Source organism: Panthera onca, chromosome B2 (assembly GCF_046562875.1).
Source record: "Panthera onca isolate mPanOnc1 chromosome B2, mPanOnc1 haplotype 2, whole genome shotgun sequence".
Taxonomy (NCBI): Eukaryota; Metazoa; Chordata; class Mammalia; order Carnivora; family Felidae; genus Panthera; species Panthera onca.
Genome location: NC_138343.1, coordinates 118,973,434 through 118,991,448, shown reverse-complemented (window position 1 = coordinate 118,991,448; position 18,015 = coordinate 118,973,434). Strand labels below are relative to the sequence as shown.

General features: G+C 37.8%; 1 protein-coding gene across 3 annotated transcripts in view; it reads left to right on the top strand.

Annotated features, from left to right (window-relative positions):
* The window catches only part of STX7 (syntaxin 7), a 43,430-nt gene extending 25,675 nt beyond the window's left edge, over positions 1-17,755 (top strand). Inside the window, exons 3-10 of one of the 3 annotated variants that reach the window (XM_060616688.3) lie at positions 1,816-1,885; positions 4,050-4,143; positions 4,838-4,975; positions 5,751-5,803; positions 6,592-6,688; positions 7,850-7,922; positions 12,318-12,400; positions 15,025-17,755. In XM_060616688.3, coding sequence (XP_060472671.1) covers positions 1,816-1,885; positions 4,050-4,143; positions 4,838-4,975; positions 5,751-5,803; positions 6,592-6,688; positions 7,850-7,922; positions 12,318-12,400; positions 15,025-15,117 — 701 coding nt within the window. In that variant the 3' untranslated portion in view covers positions 15,118-17,755. The other 2 variants (XM_060616690.3, XM_060616689.3) reach the window with 2 other exon arrangements.
* Positions 17,756-18,015: the final 260 nt, after the last annotated feature.

The following is an 18,015-nucleotide window of genomic DNA, read 5'->3' as shown; positions in this document are numbered from 1 at the left end:
TTATATCTTCATGAAAAAGCATTCATGAAAAGCATCTAGCACTCAATTCAATGCATTCTGTTAGGCAGTAACATCATGGTAGCATTCCTAATTAACTTCATTTTATAAGATACTGTGTTATTAAAAGAATTGTTTCAGAGTGAGAGGAAGGTCATCAGCTAGAACATTTGACTTGTAAGGAATTTCAGTATCTATAAAATCTAAATAGCACTGACTAAATCTGGCTTTTGTTTACAAATACCTCGTTTAAGAGTCTGCCTTTCTTTTTATGACTGCTACGAGGTCTCTTATTATTAATTACCCATATTACTCTTGGTGGAGGTAAGCAAAATGCAGAGACTCTGAAAACAGTTTTATTGCTTTAACAATCAGGGTTTTTTTCTCCCTAAGACTGGATCTGCGATGATATACTTCTCAGTGATCATGATATTATAACCAAGAAGATCTGGATATAATTAAGAATTCTAGGTATTAGGTGACCAAAAATAAATATGCATTATAGCTCGTCTCTTTTGTTTGCTATGGTGAACATACTTTCTTTTCTTTTCTTTTCTTTTCTTTTCTTTTCTTTTCTTTTCTTTTCTGTTTTTAGAAATGTGTAAATTCTTTACTTTCAGATGGATTTTCAGCTTCTACTTGACATTTTATTTGCCAGCACACATGCATAAAGCTATAGGACCTCCCCTTTTGTGAGAAATAACCTTTAAAAAAAAAAAGTTGGCACGTTTATAGACTTTGTGAGCTTAGCATGAATTTTAACTCTTGACTTCTAATTTTGAATGTTTGAAACCTACAGAAAAGTATAGGGCAGCGAACTATACCTTTTACCTGGGTTCACCAGTTGTTGACGTTTTTACACTTTTGTTTAGTATCTCTCTCTCCAAATTCAAATTTCAAAATCGAAACCCAAGATTCTTCAGTTGCCCCACATTTTTTTTTTTTTATAGCATATTTTTTATTCCGATTTAGATTCCACTCCAAAATCCAACATTGCCTTATGGGTGCTTTAGTTCTTTAATTTGGAAAGCCCATCTGCCTTGTCTTTTTTTTTCCCTTTCGTGACAATGACATTTTTAAAAGCCTAGACCAGTTTTTTTGTAGATTATCTTGCAATCTAGATTGGTCCGATTTTTTTCTCCTCATGATTAGTTTCAGGTTAAACATTGCATGGATCATATTATGACCCTCTCATTGCATCCCATCAGGAAGCTTATCCTGCCGGGTTGTCTCATTGGTGCTGCTAAATTTGATCATTTTGTTTTAAGCAACAAATCTATCTAAGATGAAGTTAACGCTTTTATAACTAATGTCATCTGTGTGGGGATAATTTGAGATTCTGTGACTATTTTGTGGTTTCAGCATTCTTTATGATGCTTGCCTGCCTCCATTATTACATAGAAAATTCCAAATTAATTATTTCAATTCTATTATTCCTCCCTTGTTTATTAACAATAATTCATTCATTTTATATTCTACTAACTTGTGTAACTGTTACAGTTATTTTCCTTACAGTTTTTATGCCTGTTAGAGCTAAGTGTGCCATTCTAAATGTTCTGAGGGGCAGGGAAGAAAATACTTCTGGATCATAAGTGCAGTTTTACATGTTAATGCCCCCACACAATTTCCTCTTGAAAATTAATGCATTATTCTAATTAGATTTAAATAAACCACTCATTTTTAATTTTTTCTCAACGTTTTCTATATTCATCTTTATTTTTCTTTTTCTAAGTGCCCAGTTGCCTGTATTAATTTCTAACGTAATTTCTATTGCCCTAACATTTGTAACAATTATACATTTATTTTCCATCATAATAGCTGTGGAAATACAGAGGACCCTGAATCAACTTGGAACGCCTCAAGATTCACCTGAACTTAGGCAACAACTGTAAGTATTTAATACAAAAATGAAAGAAAGGAAAAAAAAAAAAAACACTGTTAGGTTGCTTTGATGGTATGTCATGTTATGTTCACCAGAGAAATAATGGAAAATTAATAAAATTTTTCAGCTACCTTATTTGAACCAAGCTTTTGTGTTGGTTTTTCCTTGTTCCGGGTAAGCAGATGTTTTTCTTTGAAGAGCTAGCTTACTCCAGCAAAGCAGAACTTCCTTAGTTGCCTTTCTTACACTTCCTGAATAGGTTGTTCTGATGGCTTTTGGAAAATGATACTCTAAGCTTCTCTATGTGATTTTCTTCCCATAGCTGACAGTTCCTTCAGTGATTAGATTTTTATTTGGTTTAGATCCAGTACTTACTCAATATGAATTGTTAGCCCTCTAAACACTTATACCTACATCTTTGAATTTCAGAAAGCATTAGCCTCTGTTTAAAAAAAATTAAAAGTTCTGATGAAGTTATGCAGTGCATGTTTCAGTAAATTAATATGCTGCTAGAAGAACAGCAATGATATTTTGTCGTGTTACATATTTTACAGTATTTTTACACAGTTTCTCACCTGAATCTTACAAAATTAGAGTGAAATACATAGATCAATATAATTATTTTCGTTTCGCTTGTAAGGAAAATATGTCTCGGCAGGTTTGATGATTTGCCTAACATTATTCTGAACCTGAATCTTAAATCTTAATTCAGTGTTGTTACAGCCCAATTGCAAGTGGTAAATATGCAGTAAATGAGACCCAAACAACATTAGCTATAGAAGGAAAAAATTGCAGGGACACCTGGGTGGCTCATGGGAGTTCGGGCCCCACGTTGGACTCGGCACTGGTGGTGTGGAGCCTGCTTGGGATTCTCGCTGTCACCACTCTCTCTCTGCCCTCCCCCTCTTGTGCTTCTTCTCTCTCTCAAAATAAATAAACTTAAAAAAAAAAAAAAGAAAAAATTGCAAAGAGCAAGAAATTCAAAGATAGATGGTAGGAAATCATGTTTTTTATGAAGTACAATTTGAAGAATTTATAGTTAGGTGTAATTTATACTGATGTTTTCTGCAGTGGAGAGATGTTGGGGTGGTAAAAATGCCCCAAGTTTAAATAATAACCCATCATTTGTTAAACTAAAAGGGAATAGGAACACATAATTCTTAATAGTTATAATATTTGCTAAGGTTGGTAGTGGAGACTGTGAATAAGTAGATATCAGTAAGGTCTTCTTTTCAGAAATGTAGCTGTATTTCATTTCCTAAAGATTTTTAAAGGTTTGTTAAAGGCAGTGGACTTGGTAAATAGATAACAGTAGTTTGTAATTCTTCCTTATCAATCAAATACAGTTATCTGTGCTCTAAAATACTCTTATATAGTATCTCATTATTTTACAGGATCCTAAGTATGACTCATATAGGTGTTTAAAATGAGAGATAATATAAATGAGAAGTACTAATGTTGTAATTTGTAAAACATCACATTAGTATAAGCTTATTTTGTTTTTAGTCAGGTTCTTTAGTTAAAAAATCTGACTTTTTTACTTGATAAGCTAGCTAGCAAGATAGATACAGATACTGATATAACTTATTTCTTACGGGCTTTCTCTTTACAGAGAAATGCTATTATTTTTTCCACAGCAAACTTAAAAAATAGTAAATGTATATTATTATTTATTACCTCCTCCCCTCTTTTTTTAAAAGTCTGTAGAAGGATACAAATGTCCAGATAGAGAAAGAGGAGAGGATACAGGTACCTCCAGCTCTGAGAACTGGACAGAGTCTCAGGTGACAGACCTTCGTCATTTATTCAGCTAACCTCCCAGTTGCAGGATGCAGACAAAAGGCTCCCCCCCACCCCCCAAATTATCTGCAACATCACACATCCCACAGTCTGCCTTTGGCTCCAGTCATCTTCCTTTCTAAATGACTACTGATTTCTCAAAGCTTGGTTGCCATGTGTGAGTAAAGAACTTTCCATGTAATATTTGCTCAATATCTATCAAAAAATAGAACCTGGACATTTTTGTTTTCATAGAGAAGATTTAGAGCCAGCCTATAAAAAAAGGGGGGGGGGATTTTTATCAAAGTATTCATCAGGATTGATTCAACTGGCAGCATTGTAACTTAAATCTCTTCGCTCTTTGGCAATAATGTGTGTTTTCTCACTGTAGGCAACAGAAGCAGCAGTATACTAACCAACTTGCCAAAGAGACAGATAAGTACATTAAAGAGTTTGGATCCCTGCCCACCACCCCCAGCGAACAGGTATCAAGCCTTAAGACACATTGTTGATGTATTGAATGTGAAAGAAATCACATGCATTGTAGGGTCTTTGAACTGTTATGCTAGAAAGGAAATCAAGGGGGAAAAACTGTATTTGAGATTAGTTCACAGAACACAAAACTGTATTTAATTGCCCAGGTAGTATCCTGTGGTTCAATAAAGCAAGAATTATTTCCATGAAGTTGCCCTGACCCATAATTAAGCAAGTGCTCAGAAAATGCTTCCTGAGTAATTGTTTCCTGGCTTTCCAGGGCTGACTCCTTGCGACGTGCACACTCATTCAAGATGTGAGGTTTCCTAGGGGCACATATTTGTTTCCTTGCTTATTACTTAGTGGAAGTGACTACTTAGGTAAGAGTACAAGGTTTTATTTTCCTAAAAAGAAAACAAAAGGAGCTACTTCAAAATAATCTCAAAATCATGGCCCAGTCTTTAGGATAGAAATATGAGGTGAGAAATCCAGCATTTTGGACCTTTTGTCTCAAGGTGGTAAATATACATAGTATTTGGACACACTGTCGAAATGTAATTGAAGGTTAATCAGTGAGGCCCCATAATTGGGGAGTGAGTGAAAATTTCAGAATAAAATAAAGAGCCAAGTAGTGGTGAAACAACTTCTACGAATTCTCTAGAACTTCACAGTTTGATTCTAGTACGTTTCTCCCCTTTCATCTAGCGTCAGAGGAAAATACAGAAGGATCGCTTAGTGGCTCAATTCACGACATCACTGACAAACTTTCAAAAGGTCCAGAGGGAAGCTGCTGAGAAAGAGAAAGAGTTTGTTGCTCGAGTAAGAGCCAGTTCCAGAGTATCTGTAAGTATTTAATGGGGCGTTATAAAGTGAACATGTCATTCCCTTGAAAGACTACACTGGCATTTTTTTAAGTCAGAACAATCTGTGACTATTCTGGACATTAATATTTGAATATTTATTTTCAGGTTTTTCAATTTTAAGAAGGATGGTAGTTCTGTAATGTTGTAGTTTTGTCCATGATATAGAACCAAAATTACAGATGACTGTATAAGAATATGGGAACATTTTGTCAGAAAAGATGAGAGGTCAGATCCTGAGTGACAGTCCCACATTGATTCGTACTAGAAGTTGTCACTTTCTGTCTGGACTAATGCAGGGAACACTTTACTCCCGGGTTATATGAAAATGATGAAAATGAACAGAGTGAATTATTGTGTGAATATTGAAAATAAATATAAGAGAAAATAAATGTAAGGATAAGTTAAAGTGGAATTTTTAGTTAATCTAATTTTATATTCCCTTAGAAACTATTGCAAGATGTTTCCTTGTTCCTTAATGTAGAGGTTCCAGGACTATATTATATTTTAATCAAATAATATTTATTATTTGGCCATTTGGAATATTTAATAAATTCCTTTCTTGTCAGCTTAGGATACAATTTTAATATTACTTGAAGCACTTGACCTAAAAAATTAGAACAAGAACATTTCTCTTTTCTCTACCCATGTGTGCGCATGCGTACATAAATCAGTTTAGATTATTATAAGAGAAAATGTGAGTGTTGTGTGTTTTTTCTTTGCCCTTTCTCAATCTGTCCTATTACTAAATTATTCAGGGTGGTTTTCCTGAGGACACCTCAAAGGAAAGGAATCTTGTATCCTGGGAAAGGTAAGAAATACAAAACATACTGATCAAAAGATAATTTTCCAAATTCACTCTATATATTATGGTCTCTAGAACAGAATGAAAGCTTTCAGTTTCTTATATCTTAAATATCCTCAGTTATTTATAAATAGCAATAAATTTGAACTTTTTTTCAAAATAGTTATTTATAAAATATATAAATATATAAAATATGCTGGGGTGCCTGGTGGCTCAGTCGGTTAAGTGTCCGACTCTTGATTTCAACTCAGGTCATGATCTCATGGTTCGTGAGTTCGAGCCCCACCTCAGGCTCTGCACTGACAGTGCAAGAGCCTGCTTCACATCCTCTCTCTCCTCCTCTCTCTCTGCCCCTCCCCTGCTCACTTGCTCTGTCTCTCTCAAAATAAATAAAATAAAGATTAAATATATATATATATGTATAATGTATATAATATTTCAATATAGCAGTAATAATTTGTAAATAATGATATATCCAAATAAATGTTATTGACTTATTATTTGATGTAGATTATTTCCTCATGTGAGGTTGAAGTCAACCAAGAAGAAATACCCAGTTGCTAAATATAGCTTCCAGTAATTAAATATTAACTCTGAAAAGTAATGTAAATGAAATGAAACATGAGAAAATGTGATTAATACTTCTGTTATAGTCTTAAAATTTAAGAAATCTAAGCAGTTCTCTGACTTTGAAGAAAAGATACTCTATTTCGTATTTCTGAAATAGGAAAATAATTCCTACTATTTTAATACCAGTCTTTTTTTTTTGCTTTTTTCCATATTCTGCCTGTTAGCCAAGCTCAACCTCAGGTGCAGGTGCAGGATGAAGAAATTACAGAAGATGACCTCCGCCTTATTCATGAGAGAGAATCTTCTATTAGGCAACTTGAGGTAAGCTTTGTGTGGCCATTGGGTGGCAGCTGTGTTCTCAGTGTGTTTGTGACAATTCTGGGGGAGGGGCTGGGAAAGAAAACTAAATGTATCAGTGTGGGGGTATTTCTTACCAATGAGAATAATTCCCTTTTAAAAAATAAATCCCTTTAGAATTTGTGCTAAAATGAGAGACCCGACCTCCCTCGTCTCCAGATTTGTTTTTTATCCTGTCAGGTCACCACCGCAGGTCCTTCACATGGAGGAAATCTCAGTTCAGAGATGTGTGTTCAGGGAGCCTGGATGGCTTCTGTAGCACATGGTACACCTCAGACCCGCCTGAGTGAGACTGGACAGGGGCTTGACACGTATCTTATTTCTCTGTAACATGTTCTTGACCTCAAAGAGCTCTAAAGGGATTAGTAAGCCTCAGTTCTTGTGGAACCCACCTATTCTCTAGAAGGTGGGCTGATAATAGCTAACAGTAGCTACAGTTTATTAAGGGTTTTCAAGCCCCATGTGATCAATTTTTTGCATGATCTCATTTAGTTCCCCTAAAAACTGTGAAGTAGTTAACTATGTTGTCATCATCACCATTTTATAGGCAGGGAAATAAGGCACAGGATGAATATGTAAATTGCCCCCCCCATAAAATATTTTAACTTTATTCTTTAATAGGGCAAAATAAAAGTTATTGGATATTAAAGAAAAGTAAATTTATAACTTCTTCATCACTGTTCCATTGCATAATCAAATTTATTAATGTGAGATTTTAAAATTATACCTAATGTTTTGTACTTTTACAGTGTCAAATTGATGTGTAAGTTTTTACTAGAAATATAGCCTAACAATAATTTGTTTTACTCTTGTGAGGAAATACTGCTAGTGATAACAAAACTACCAGATTACATGAACATAAACTCAGTAACCCAGGGCCCTTCTCTCATAGATTCCTGGTTTCTATGCTGCCTCGTTTGGTATTTTTAACGTCACAAACTTACTTTTAAAGAACTGGTTACAGTTGTTCAAGGTCATGTTACTTAGGATTAATTATAGTAAAGTAGTTTCCTGATATTTCCAAAATTTATGGTTTAAGTCTACATGCATTCTCACTTAATTTTTGCCTTTTGTGGGTTGGGGGCTGAATTTCTGATTGTAATAATATGTGCTTTTTTCTCTCAGGCTGATATTATGGATATTAATGAAATATTTAAAGATTTGGGAATGATGATTCACGAGCAAGGAGATGTAATAGGTAAGCCCTGCTGAAGTAGGAACAGTCTATAGCAATTTACCTGTGATAACTTCTTTTTTGTTTTGTTTTTATTTTTGAGAGAGAGAGAGAAAGTGTGTGAGCAGGGGAGGGCCCAAGAGAGAGGGAGACAAAGAATCCAAAGCAGGCTCCAGGTTCTGAGCTGTCAGCACAGAGCCCAATGCAGGGCTCGAACTCACAAACCACAAGATCATGACCTGAGCTGAAGTCGGATGCTTAACCGACAGAGCCACCCAAGTGCCCCCCCACCTTTTTAAAAAAAAAATTTATTTTTGAAAGAAAGAGACAGAGCATGAGCTGGGGGGCGAGAGGGAAAGGGAGGCACGGAATCTGAAGCAGGCTCCAGGCTCTGAGCTGTCAGCACAGAGTCCGACCAGGCTCGAACTCAGTGAACCCCAAAATCATGAGCTGAGCCAAAGTCAGATGCTTAACAGACTGAGCCACCCAGGTGCCTCTACCTGTGGTTACTTCTCAACCGAGAGTAACCCCTCTCTCTTTCAGACCCCCTAGTATTAAAAGCACAGCCTCTGCAACAGACAAAGCATTACCCTTGGCATTATCTAAAACAGATCTTCTTTTTGGCTCCTACTGATCAAATCAACCAGCTTCATTTATTTGAGTCTCTAAATCTAATAAGAACCTGCTGCTGCAGAGACCATGGAAGGCACCACATAGCCTCATTGCCACTTATTTGCAGGACCCCTGGTTTCCATCTCAACCCCCGTTAATTCTCATCCCACCAAGCACTTTCTGCAAAACTTGTGCTATTTATAATTGTGCATGCTATCTTATCTTTTAGATTGGAAGGAATAGGTAGCTATTTGCCTAATCATTTATTCTGCTATCTTTTTGGTAGATTAATTTAGTTGTATTAGATGGTAAGCATTCTTTTATAGATTCTTTTAAAAAATAATCAGTGACTAAGACTCCCTATAAGTTTTAAATGTGATAGCTTTTCAGTTAAGGTATAACTATCTGGACTGATCAAAATCCTGATCATTTTTATCATTTGGAAATATGAAGATACCAGTGGATGTATCTAAAGATACATTCAGTATATTTTCTGAATTTGGTTCAGTTTAAATACTTGGACCTATACTTTGCAACAAATAAGTGTTTTGTGTCCATTCTTACCCTTCTCTGTAGTTACAGTAGATCACAGGATAAAATTTCAAAAACCAGTTCTTTCATTCATCCAGTCAATATTTATTGAGTGCCTAGTATATGCAAGCACAAATCTAGGCATTGGGGATTTAGCTGAAATTAGACAAATGGTAAAAGACCCTGCTTTCATGAATCTTATAATCTAATTGGAGGAGAGAGAGAATTTTTATAAAAGGAAAGAAAAGTAAGTAAATGCTGATTAGTGCTATCGGGGAAAATAGCAAAAGTAGGAGGATGGGGCTGCTTGCAGTAGAGAATGTTACGGCTCTTCTAGGGTAGTCAGGTAAGACCTTACTGGTAAGTGACATTTTAGTGAAGACTTCATGAAAATAAGGGAGTAAGTGAAAGAAAATCTTCTAGGCAGAGCAAAGGACAGTTGCAAAGGCCTTCAGGTAGAAGCATGTCTGATGCTTTTGGTGAGTGAAATGAGTAAGAGGGAGTGGGAGATGATGTCAGGAATCATAAAGTTCAGCATCATATAAGATCCTGAGCCATTATAAGGACTTTTATTATTACTAATGGATGGAAAGCCACAGGAGGATTTGAGCAGAGTGTTATCATCTGACTTGTTTTTTTTTTTTTTTATTGTATTGTATTGTATTTTGAGAAAGAGTGAGTGCACATGGAGGAGAGGAGCAGAAGGAGAGAGAAGGAGAAGCAGAATCTTAAGCAGATCAATACTCAGTGTGGAGCCCGATGTGGGGCTCGATCCCACAATCCTAGGATCGTGACCTGAGCTGAAATCAAGAATTGGATGCTCAACCAACCAAGCCACCCAGGCACCTGCCCTGACTTAGGTTTTAAAACACTCACACTAGCTACTAGTTTGAGAGCAGACTATCAAAGGGCAAGACTAAAAGCAAAGAGACCACTTAAAAGGTGATCGCTGCAATCTGGGTGGGCAGTGTGTTGCCTTGGATCAAGATGGAAGCAGCATGGGAATGCAAGCTGGTGCGGCCAGTCTGGAAAACAGTATGGAGGTTCCTCAAAAACTAAAAATAGAACTACCCTACAACCCAGCAATTGCACTACTAGGCATTTATCCAAGGGGTACAGGTGTGCTGTTTCGAAGGGACACATGCACCCCCGTGTTTATAGCAGCACCATCGACAATAGCCAAAGTATGTAAAGAGCCCAAATGTCCATCGATGGATGGATGGATAAAGAAGATGTGGTTTATATATACATTGGAGTATTACTCAGCAATCAAAAAGAATGAAATCTTGCCATTTGCAACTACGTAGATGGAACTGGAGGGTATTATGCTAAGTGAAATTAGTCAGAGAAAGACAAAAATCAAATGACTTCACTCATATGAGGACTTTAAGAGATGAAACAGATGAACACAAGGGAAGGGAAACAAAAACAATATAAAAACAGGAAGGGACGGAACAGAAGAGACTCATAAATATGGAGAACAAACTGAGGGTTACTGGAGGGGTTGTGGGAGGGGGATGGGCTAAATGGGTAAGGGGCACTAAGGAATCTGCTGAAATCGTTGCACTATATGCTAACTGATTTGGATGTAAATTTAAAAAAAAAAAAAAAAGCCATTCACCATGATTAAGTGGGATTTATTCCCGGTTTGCAAGGGTGGTTCAATATTCGCAAATCAAGCAACTTGATACAAATTGAGCATGATACACGCACTGAGCATGGAGTCTGAAGGTTCTCCACTCCCCTTCCCCCTCCCTCCCTCCCTCTCGTTCTCCCTCTTTCTCTCTCCTTCTGTCCCTCTCCCCTGCTAATGTTCTCCTCATAAAATAAAATAAAATAAAATAAAATAAAATAAAATAAAATAAAATAAAAAAGATGGAAGTAGCAAAGTGGTGAGAGGTAGTGGAATTCTGGATAGTTTTAAAATGTAAAACCAAAAGGATTTACTGACTGGCTGGATGTGGATATGAGGCAGAATTAATTCAAGGACAACTCTTTCTTTAAGGTTTTAGCCAAGCCCAGGAAAACAATGATGTCGCCATTTTCTAAGATGTAGGAATCTGTAACTCCAGCTAGTATAGAGGGCTAGGAATCAACAATTTTTGGATATGTTGAAATGAGGTAGGTTTGCTTGGCAGGCAGGAATTTGAGGTGAAATAAATTAATGTCAGTTCGGTTTTTTGCTCCCATGGTCAGCTGCAAGGGTTCAGGTTGGGGTTTTGTCACATAAATCTGACTAAAGTAGGTGGCAGGGGAGCCAAGGGTGAATGTAAGAAAGTGTGGGCAAGTGGTAGCCCTGGGGATCTCAGCTGGGTAAGGAGGAAAGTGAGGACAGGCAGTGTGTTGAGGGACAGTGACATAGTGCTAGGGTCAGTGAAGTCATGGTTTTCAAAAGAGTGTGCTGTAAAGGTCACATGATGCTCAGAGACTGAGGTGTGGAACTGAGTTTATAGAGAAACTGCAGTTATTGGTCGTGATAAGGTTTGGGATACAATCATGGAGGTCGGTGCCCGGAAAAGGAGAATAGGCAAAGTCATTGAAAATGTGTGGTCAGGGCACTGAGAAGGCTGAGTATTAGCAGGTCAACAATTGGCTGGTGAAATCTCCAGTTGTATAACAGGAGAAGCGTCAAAGTGAATCTAGAGCTAAAATATTCCAAGAATGAAGGAAAGACCATGTTTGCTACAAGGGGGTTGGATGCATTTGCAAGCATGAGCTCTCCTTTTGAGAGTTGGTAGGGAGGAGGGAGAGGCAGTGATCTCGTGCTGCAGGGTGACCCCATTTCCACCTGTAGGCCAGAGCAGCTAGGGAAGCAGAACTTACGAAGGCTCATGGGTTCCCCAGGGGGGCTGGGTTTCAGCACAGAAGTAGCTTGATGATGACCACAGAGCAAGTGCTGGTTTTCGATACTCTGTTTACCCTCAGGAACAGTTGTTAGATGTTTAGTACCGCATTGGCCATTGGAGCCCGCAGACTAAATAGTACACTTCGGGGGTAACCAGGTAGACCTGGGGCTGTGTTGTAGTGAAGATGATCCAGTTTCTTTTCAAATATTTGTGTGTCATTTGGATCATTTGAGAAATAGTGCAGGGAAGAGTCACAGCCAATTTAACAAAAATTTTGACTTCACCCACATACTGCTAATGTTAACATTTGAATAGTGAACATGGTTGATCTTACGTTGAATGAAATCTTGTGACGTGTGCAGCTCTCTTACTGGGGCATCAGCACCCGTCTAGCAGTTTTGCATCTCTGTATGTCTCTTTTCTTTTAAAGATAGCATAGAAGCCAACGTGGAAAACGCGGAGGTGCACGTTCAGCAAGCAAACCAGCAGCTGTCAAGAGCAGCAGAATATCAGGTAATATTTACTGCAGTAAATTACCTCATAACTTTGAGTTTCAGCTCTGTGTGTGTGAGAGAGAGAGAGATCGAGAGATCAGTCGGGTGTAAAGTAGCTGGAGATGTTCAAGTTTAAAATCCCATGGAAGACAGGTCAGATACCTGGTCAGTATAAAAAATAGCCTGTCTTGGGGCGCCTGGGTGGCTCAGTCGGTTAAGCGGCCGACTTCGGCTCAGGTCATGATCTCACGGTCCATGAGTTCGAGCCCCGCGTTGGGCTCTGTGCTGACAGCTCAGAGCCTGGAGCCTGTTTCAGATTCTGTGTCTCCCTCTCTCTGCCCCTCCCCCGTTCATGCTCTGTCTCTCTCTGTCTCAAAAATAAATAAACATTAAAAAAAAAAAAAAATAGCCTGTCTGTTCCCAGGGTTGAACCAGAATTGTGGCCCACAGGGATAGGAAATTCAGTGTTTAGAGTCCTGAGGGGAGCAGGAGATACCTCTAGGCATTTCTCACAGCTGGTGATCTCTGATGCCAGCCCTCACCCTTTGTTTCTCTCACTCTTTCCTTTCAGCCTTGTTTTTTTTTTTTTTTTTTTTTTGGTCCGTGACTTTCTGCACCAAGGAGGCAAAGATCTTTGTTCTAGAGAGTTCTCTTAATTCCTATGGCAATATATTCACTTGGAGTTCCCCTGATCACTAGGTATTCTGTCCACATTCAGCAGACCCTTCAGGAATGAATTGATCTCTTATGTGAATCAGGTTAATACAGGGAGTCCCTCTATATGTGACAAACAGAAAGTATGTGAAAGTACTCCACCAACATTAGGACCATGAGCTATTCATATAGCTTATGATATGAAGACAATAAGGATAAGGCCCTTTTAAAACTCCCTTTTTTGTCGTTGTTTATAATTATTTTCTCAGACCTTATTGCCTTCTTATAAAATATCTAAGATATTGTCACCATCTTAGGTATTTTCAGTTGCTTTTCACTTTTGTTACTAACCCCAGAAGTTTCCTTTCGTTGCAGTGCCGTTTTCCACTAGACAAACCACTGCATCCTTGGTGATACATTGAGAACAATGAAGCTCTGTAGAAATTGCTGAGTTACAGCCCGTTGTATTCAGTGGTGCAGTAACTGTCACTCACCTTTACCTTCTGTGGGCCAGTGATTCAGGTGTGTGGCTCAGCAGAATTAATGTCACAGACTGGAGGTATCATTCATAAATAGTTGAACACACCCACATAGCCACAGATGCTAGGTTACAACTGCTCAAAACATAGCGGTTAGCAGGATGTATCAGTAACTAGGCTTACCTGCCATGTTGTTTTGCTTTTGGATTTTGGAGGGGTGTAGATATGTCTCCAAGTTTTACTTTCCCCTTGGGGAAGGGCCAGCCTACCTCCACCCTGGGGAAAAGGAGCACATCTTCCCAGTCTTCTTACCTCCGTATCTGGAGCTGCCCCATACTTAACCCCACGGGCCCTGGAGGGAGAACGAAAGAGCCATGCAGCACAAGCACTGGGGAGAAAAGCAGCTTCCCTCCAGTTCTCTTTGGAGGCCTTGGTATTAAAGTCATGTCTCTGCAAAATACGGCACTTCTCAATAGTGTGGGTGAACCCTGAGTGGAAGGGCAGCTGATAGAGGCTCTTATCGCTGCAGTACCCTACCCCCCACCCCACGCTAGCGAGGGTGCCCTGGGCGCAGATGTCCTGTAGTGGGGAGCCTGTGATTGTTCTTAAAGGTGTATTATACTTGTGTCTGTGGTACTCACATGGAGTCTGGGGAAAATACGTAGGCAGGATGCTGCTGAAACTTCAGAGAAATCGTGCTTCATTTATGAGGAATATTCAGTTGAAAAAGTTGCTGACTATGTGGTATACAGAAAGTCATTATAGTTTTCAGGAGAATTTCACAGAAACCTATCTTTCTGGAAATTTTATGGTACTCCTAGTCGACACAAAGAAAATTTACAGATTTTTTTACTTTGTAAGAAAAAGGATTCCTGCATGTTGCTGTGAGATACGCAAGCCATTAAAGAAATCTGGAAATCTACAGCTGGGCCAGAAATGAAGAACGGAACAAAACTTTTAACCTTTGTATTTTAAATGACTGTATTATAACTTTTTAGCTGTTTGGTTTTTATTTGTATGTTGAGATTTTTCATGCAGTTTCTGTTGATATTGAAGAATGGGAATTTTGGAAACTAATACTTCAGGAAAAATTGCCAAACATTCATGTTTGTTGATATTTTCAGAGAACTCATTTTGAAGAGCAACTCTTTGATAAAAATTTTAAAATGTGTAAGCTTTTAAGCTGTTCTTAGTTTTTACACATAGGTAACCTCAGTCTTTTTAAGTCAGTAACCTATTTGCGTCTCTTTTTTAAGCCCAGAAAAATGACCGATAAAGGTTGAATGATTAGTCCCTGAATTAAACCACTAATTTAAGAAGACTATTTTTTGAAAGAATAGTGCCATTTGTATTTGAAGAGATTTTGGAGAAGCAAAAAAGTATAGCCAAAAATCTGAGGGCAGTTAATTACTATTGGTTTTACTCTAGAAATGAACCAAATGATTTTTCAGTTGCTATAGAGATGCTCCCCTACACATATAAACATGTTTTTTTGTTTTTGCATCTGTAGCGCAAATCCAGAAAAACCCTGTGCATCATCATTTTTATCATTGTCATCGGACTTGTAATTCTCGGTCTCATCATATGGAGAGTGAAAGGCTGAATTATAAAGGAGCACACTGTTGCACTACATTCTCTAAATTATGTACGAAGATTCCTGTAATCATTTTTTTTTATTATTATTATTATTCTAAAGCTACTGCATAAAGGATGGCTCCCATACTTTGTTATTTTTATTTGGCAGGGGGAAGTTTCTTTTAGATTCAATCTGATATTTTCTAATACTGAAAGTTTTCTTGGTATCACTGCTGGCGTAACTTCTGTGCTTTTCAATCTAGTAACTCTGAGGTTTTGTCCACGATGTATATGCTTTTCATTTATAATTTATTTGCCCTGTTGACTTAGCTTTTGGAATCAGTAAATTTAAAGGGGTGTGTGTGTGTGTGTGTGTGTGTGTGTGTGTGTGTGTGTGTGTTCGTGTTCTGTGTGCATCTGTCTCTGTCACAGAGTGACATGCGCCCAGATTTGTGTGACTTCAATTAAAAATGTCAAATTTAATTTTGATATGGGCCAGCAGAGGAAATATTCCCAGTAACGTAGGGAAAATTAACCCACCTGTTTGTGGTGGTTTGTTTTCTTTCGTTTTCTGGTTCATAACAGCACAAATTATCTATTTAACTTTTATTGTTGGTTTTCTCTTAAGACCTTCGTTTACTCTAAATGAAATCAGTGAGTAATTTCCTAGAATATCTCATCCTCCTGATGTGTATATATTAAACATTTGCTGTAGATTGTCTAGTAAAATACTAAGGATAATTGTTTTTGCATAGGACCTGTTTAAGTCTGATGTTTGCTGGGGTCTGTGTAGTCACTATAAATGTTAAATGTAATTTGGAGGAAGAGTATGAAAAATCAGTTCATACTATGTTAGAAATCTGGAGACACAACTTGTTATTCTGCTGTGTACTTCCACAGCTATTAGGATGGAAAATTAATTACCTTCCCTGAAATCCTTCAGAATTATGGCTACATGTATATCCTTGGGTCAGAATTACTTTGGGGGAGCAACTTTCCCAGAATTGTTGTTTTTGAGCACTAACACTTAAAATTTAATGTTTACCTTGCATACCATTTTGTACCATCCTCCATTAGAAAACAATTTGGATGTTTGCCAATTAACCACTTGCCTTTTTAAATCAATGTTGTTTTGATGCACTAATCTGAATACTGTAAAGAAGTTTGTCTTAGTTTATAGTTTGTATTTTATAACAATGTTCTTATATAGCAGTTTGATAGTGAAGTCAGTGTTTTACATGGCAAGCTATGAGACTCCAAATGGGAACAAATAAAATAATTAAGTAAAAAGCGTGTCTTTGCAACCAGAATAAAGATGATTTTAAAAGTGTCTGGATAGTTCTACTTTGTGAGGACTCTGCTTTGGTGGGACCAGCACTTGACATAACCACACAGCAGCCCTTCTGTCTTTCTGGAGTACCAGTTTACTCAAAGTGTTTTATTTTGGCAACCTTTAAAAGTTTTGCTACTATAGGAGCTACCTTGCATGTCAGCAAAACTCCCATTGTTTTCCTACAGGAGACTGTAGAAAACGTTCTTGTGAGTGAGTGATTGGAAGCTTTGAGACTCTGTTTCCCAAATCAGCTTGCTTTAGTGAACAAGATGGGCTATGCAGGGGAATTTGTACAAATACTACCTGATCTGAGGTCAGTGCAAGCCCACCAGACCTGCTTGAACATGAAAGAAGTGTGCTGTTTCGTGTGAGAAGCCAGTATCTTACAGCTACATAAAACTCCCAATGGCTCCCACAAGTCAGCTCAATTTTTTGCCAGGGTTGTACTTGATAAAATGTTTATTCTCATATAAGCACATTCACTTATTCTGTTCACTTCATGGTGAGTTCCCAGTGATAGCAAAAGTACTTAATATTTTTTGACTGGTTTTAGCACCTTCATTTAAAGTAATATTTTATAAATTATTTTAACTGGGACACAGATCAGTGATTAAAAACAGGAACTGTAGCGGCTTGCATTCTTTTGAGAAATATTGACTTTGAGGGAAAATTTTACCCCGGAATGCTTGTAACACAAAGAATAGTCTCGATTTGAAAATATAAAACGAAAAACATAGTACAATAATAGCAAAGGTTTTCAGGTTCTTGAAGTTTCCTTTAGGTTAGTTTTAGAATCGCTTTGGAAGGTGAAGCTTACACTGTGGACAATAAAATGGGAGTGGTTGGTAGGACTGTCTACTTATTTGAATCTGAGTCCAACTGAGTCTGAAACTGAAGAAGCTTCCTCATCAGGTGACGCATACTGTTCATTTTAACGTCCTCCAAAGACATTGTCGAGCAACACAGATTGAGATTAACCAGCCTCTGTGCTTACACTGAGCGACAGTGTGGCATAAAGTGTTTGTTGTACCGGCCGTTAAGTAGGAACGTGTTTGGGTTTTACACAGTGATTGCTGGCAAAGGAATAATGGGTGCCATCGCAGCGTAAAGCAGCTTGTCTTTAGTAGGCATGGGATCAACTCTAGAAAAGTATACATGTGGGCACAGATGGGGCTTGGCTGAAGACAGCAAACCACGAAGGCAGCGTCTGGAGTCAGGCCCCCGGAGCACCCCGCGGGCCCAGCAACGGCATCTGCGTCGTCGACAGAACGCTGCACTTGGAAGAAGGCTGCCCCTGGATCCTTCACGGTCTTTGCTGCTTTTTTTTTTTTTTTTAATGTAGAATTTTGTACACACAAAAGCAGCATTTTGAATATCAACCTTTTTGGACAAATTTATAATGAAACGTGATTTTTGAAGACCTTTTGTTCCACAAAATCAGTCTGTGGTTTAGCAAGAAAAGTGTGGAACAATATTTCTAGTTGCTGTAATGTTTTGTTTCTTCATGTAGAAAAAAGAACACAATAAAAGATAAAACCTGTATAAAGAAAAAAGTTCTTGTCCACCTTAATAGTAAAGAACAATTTACAAGGG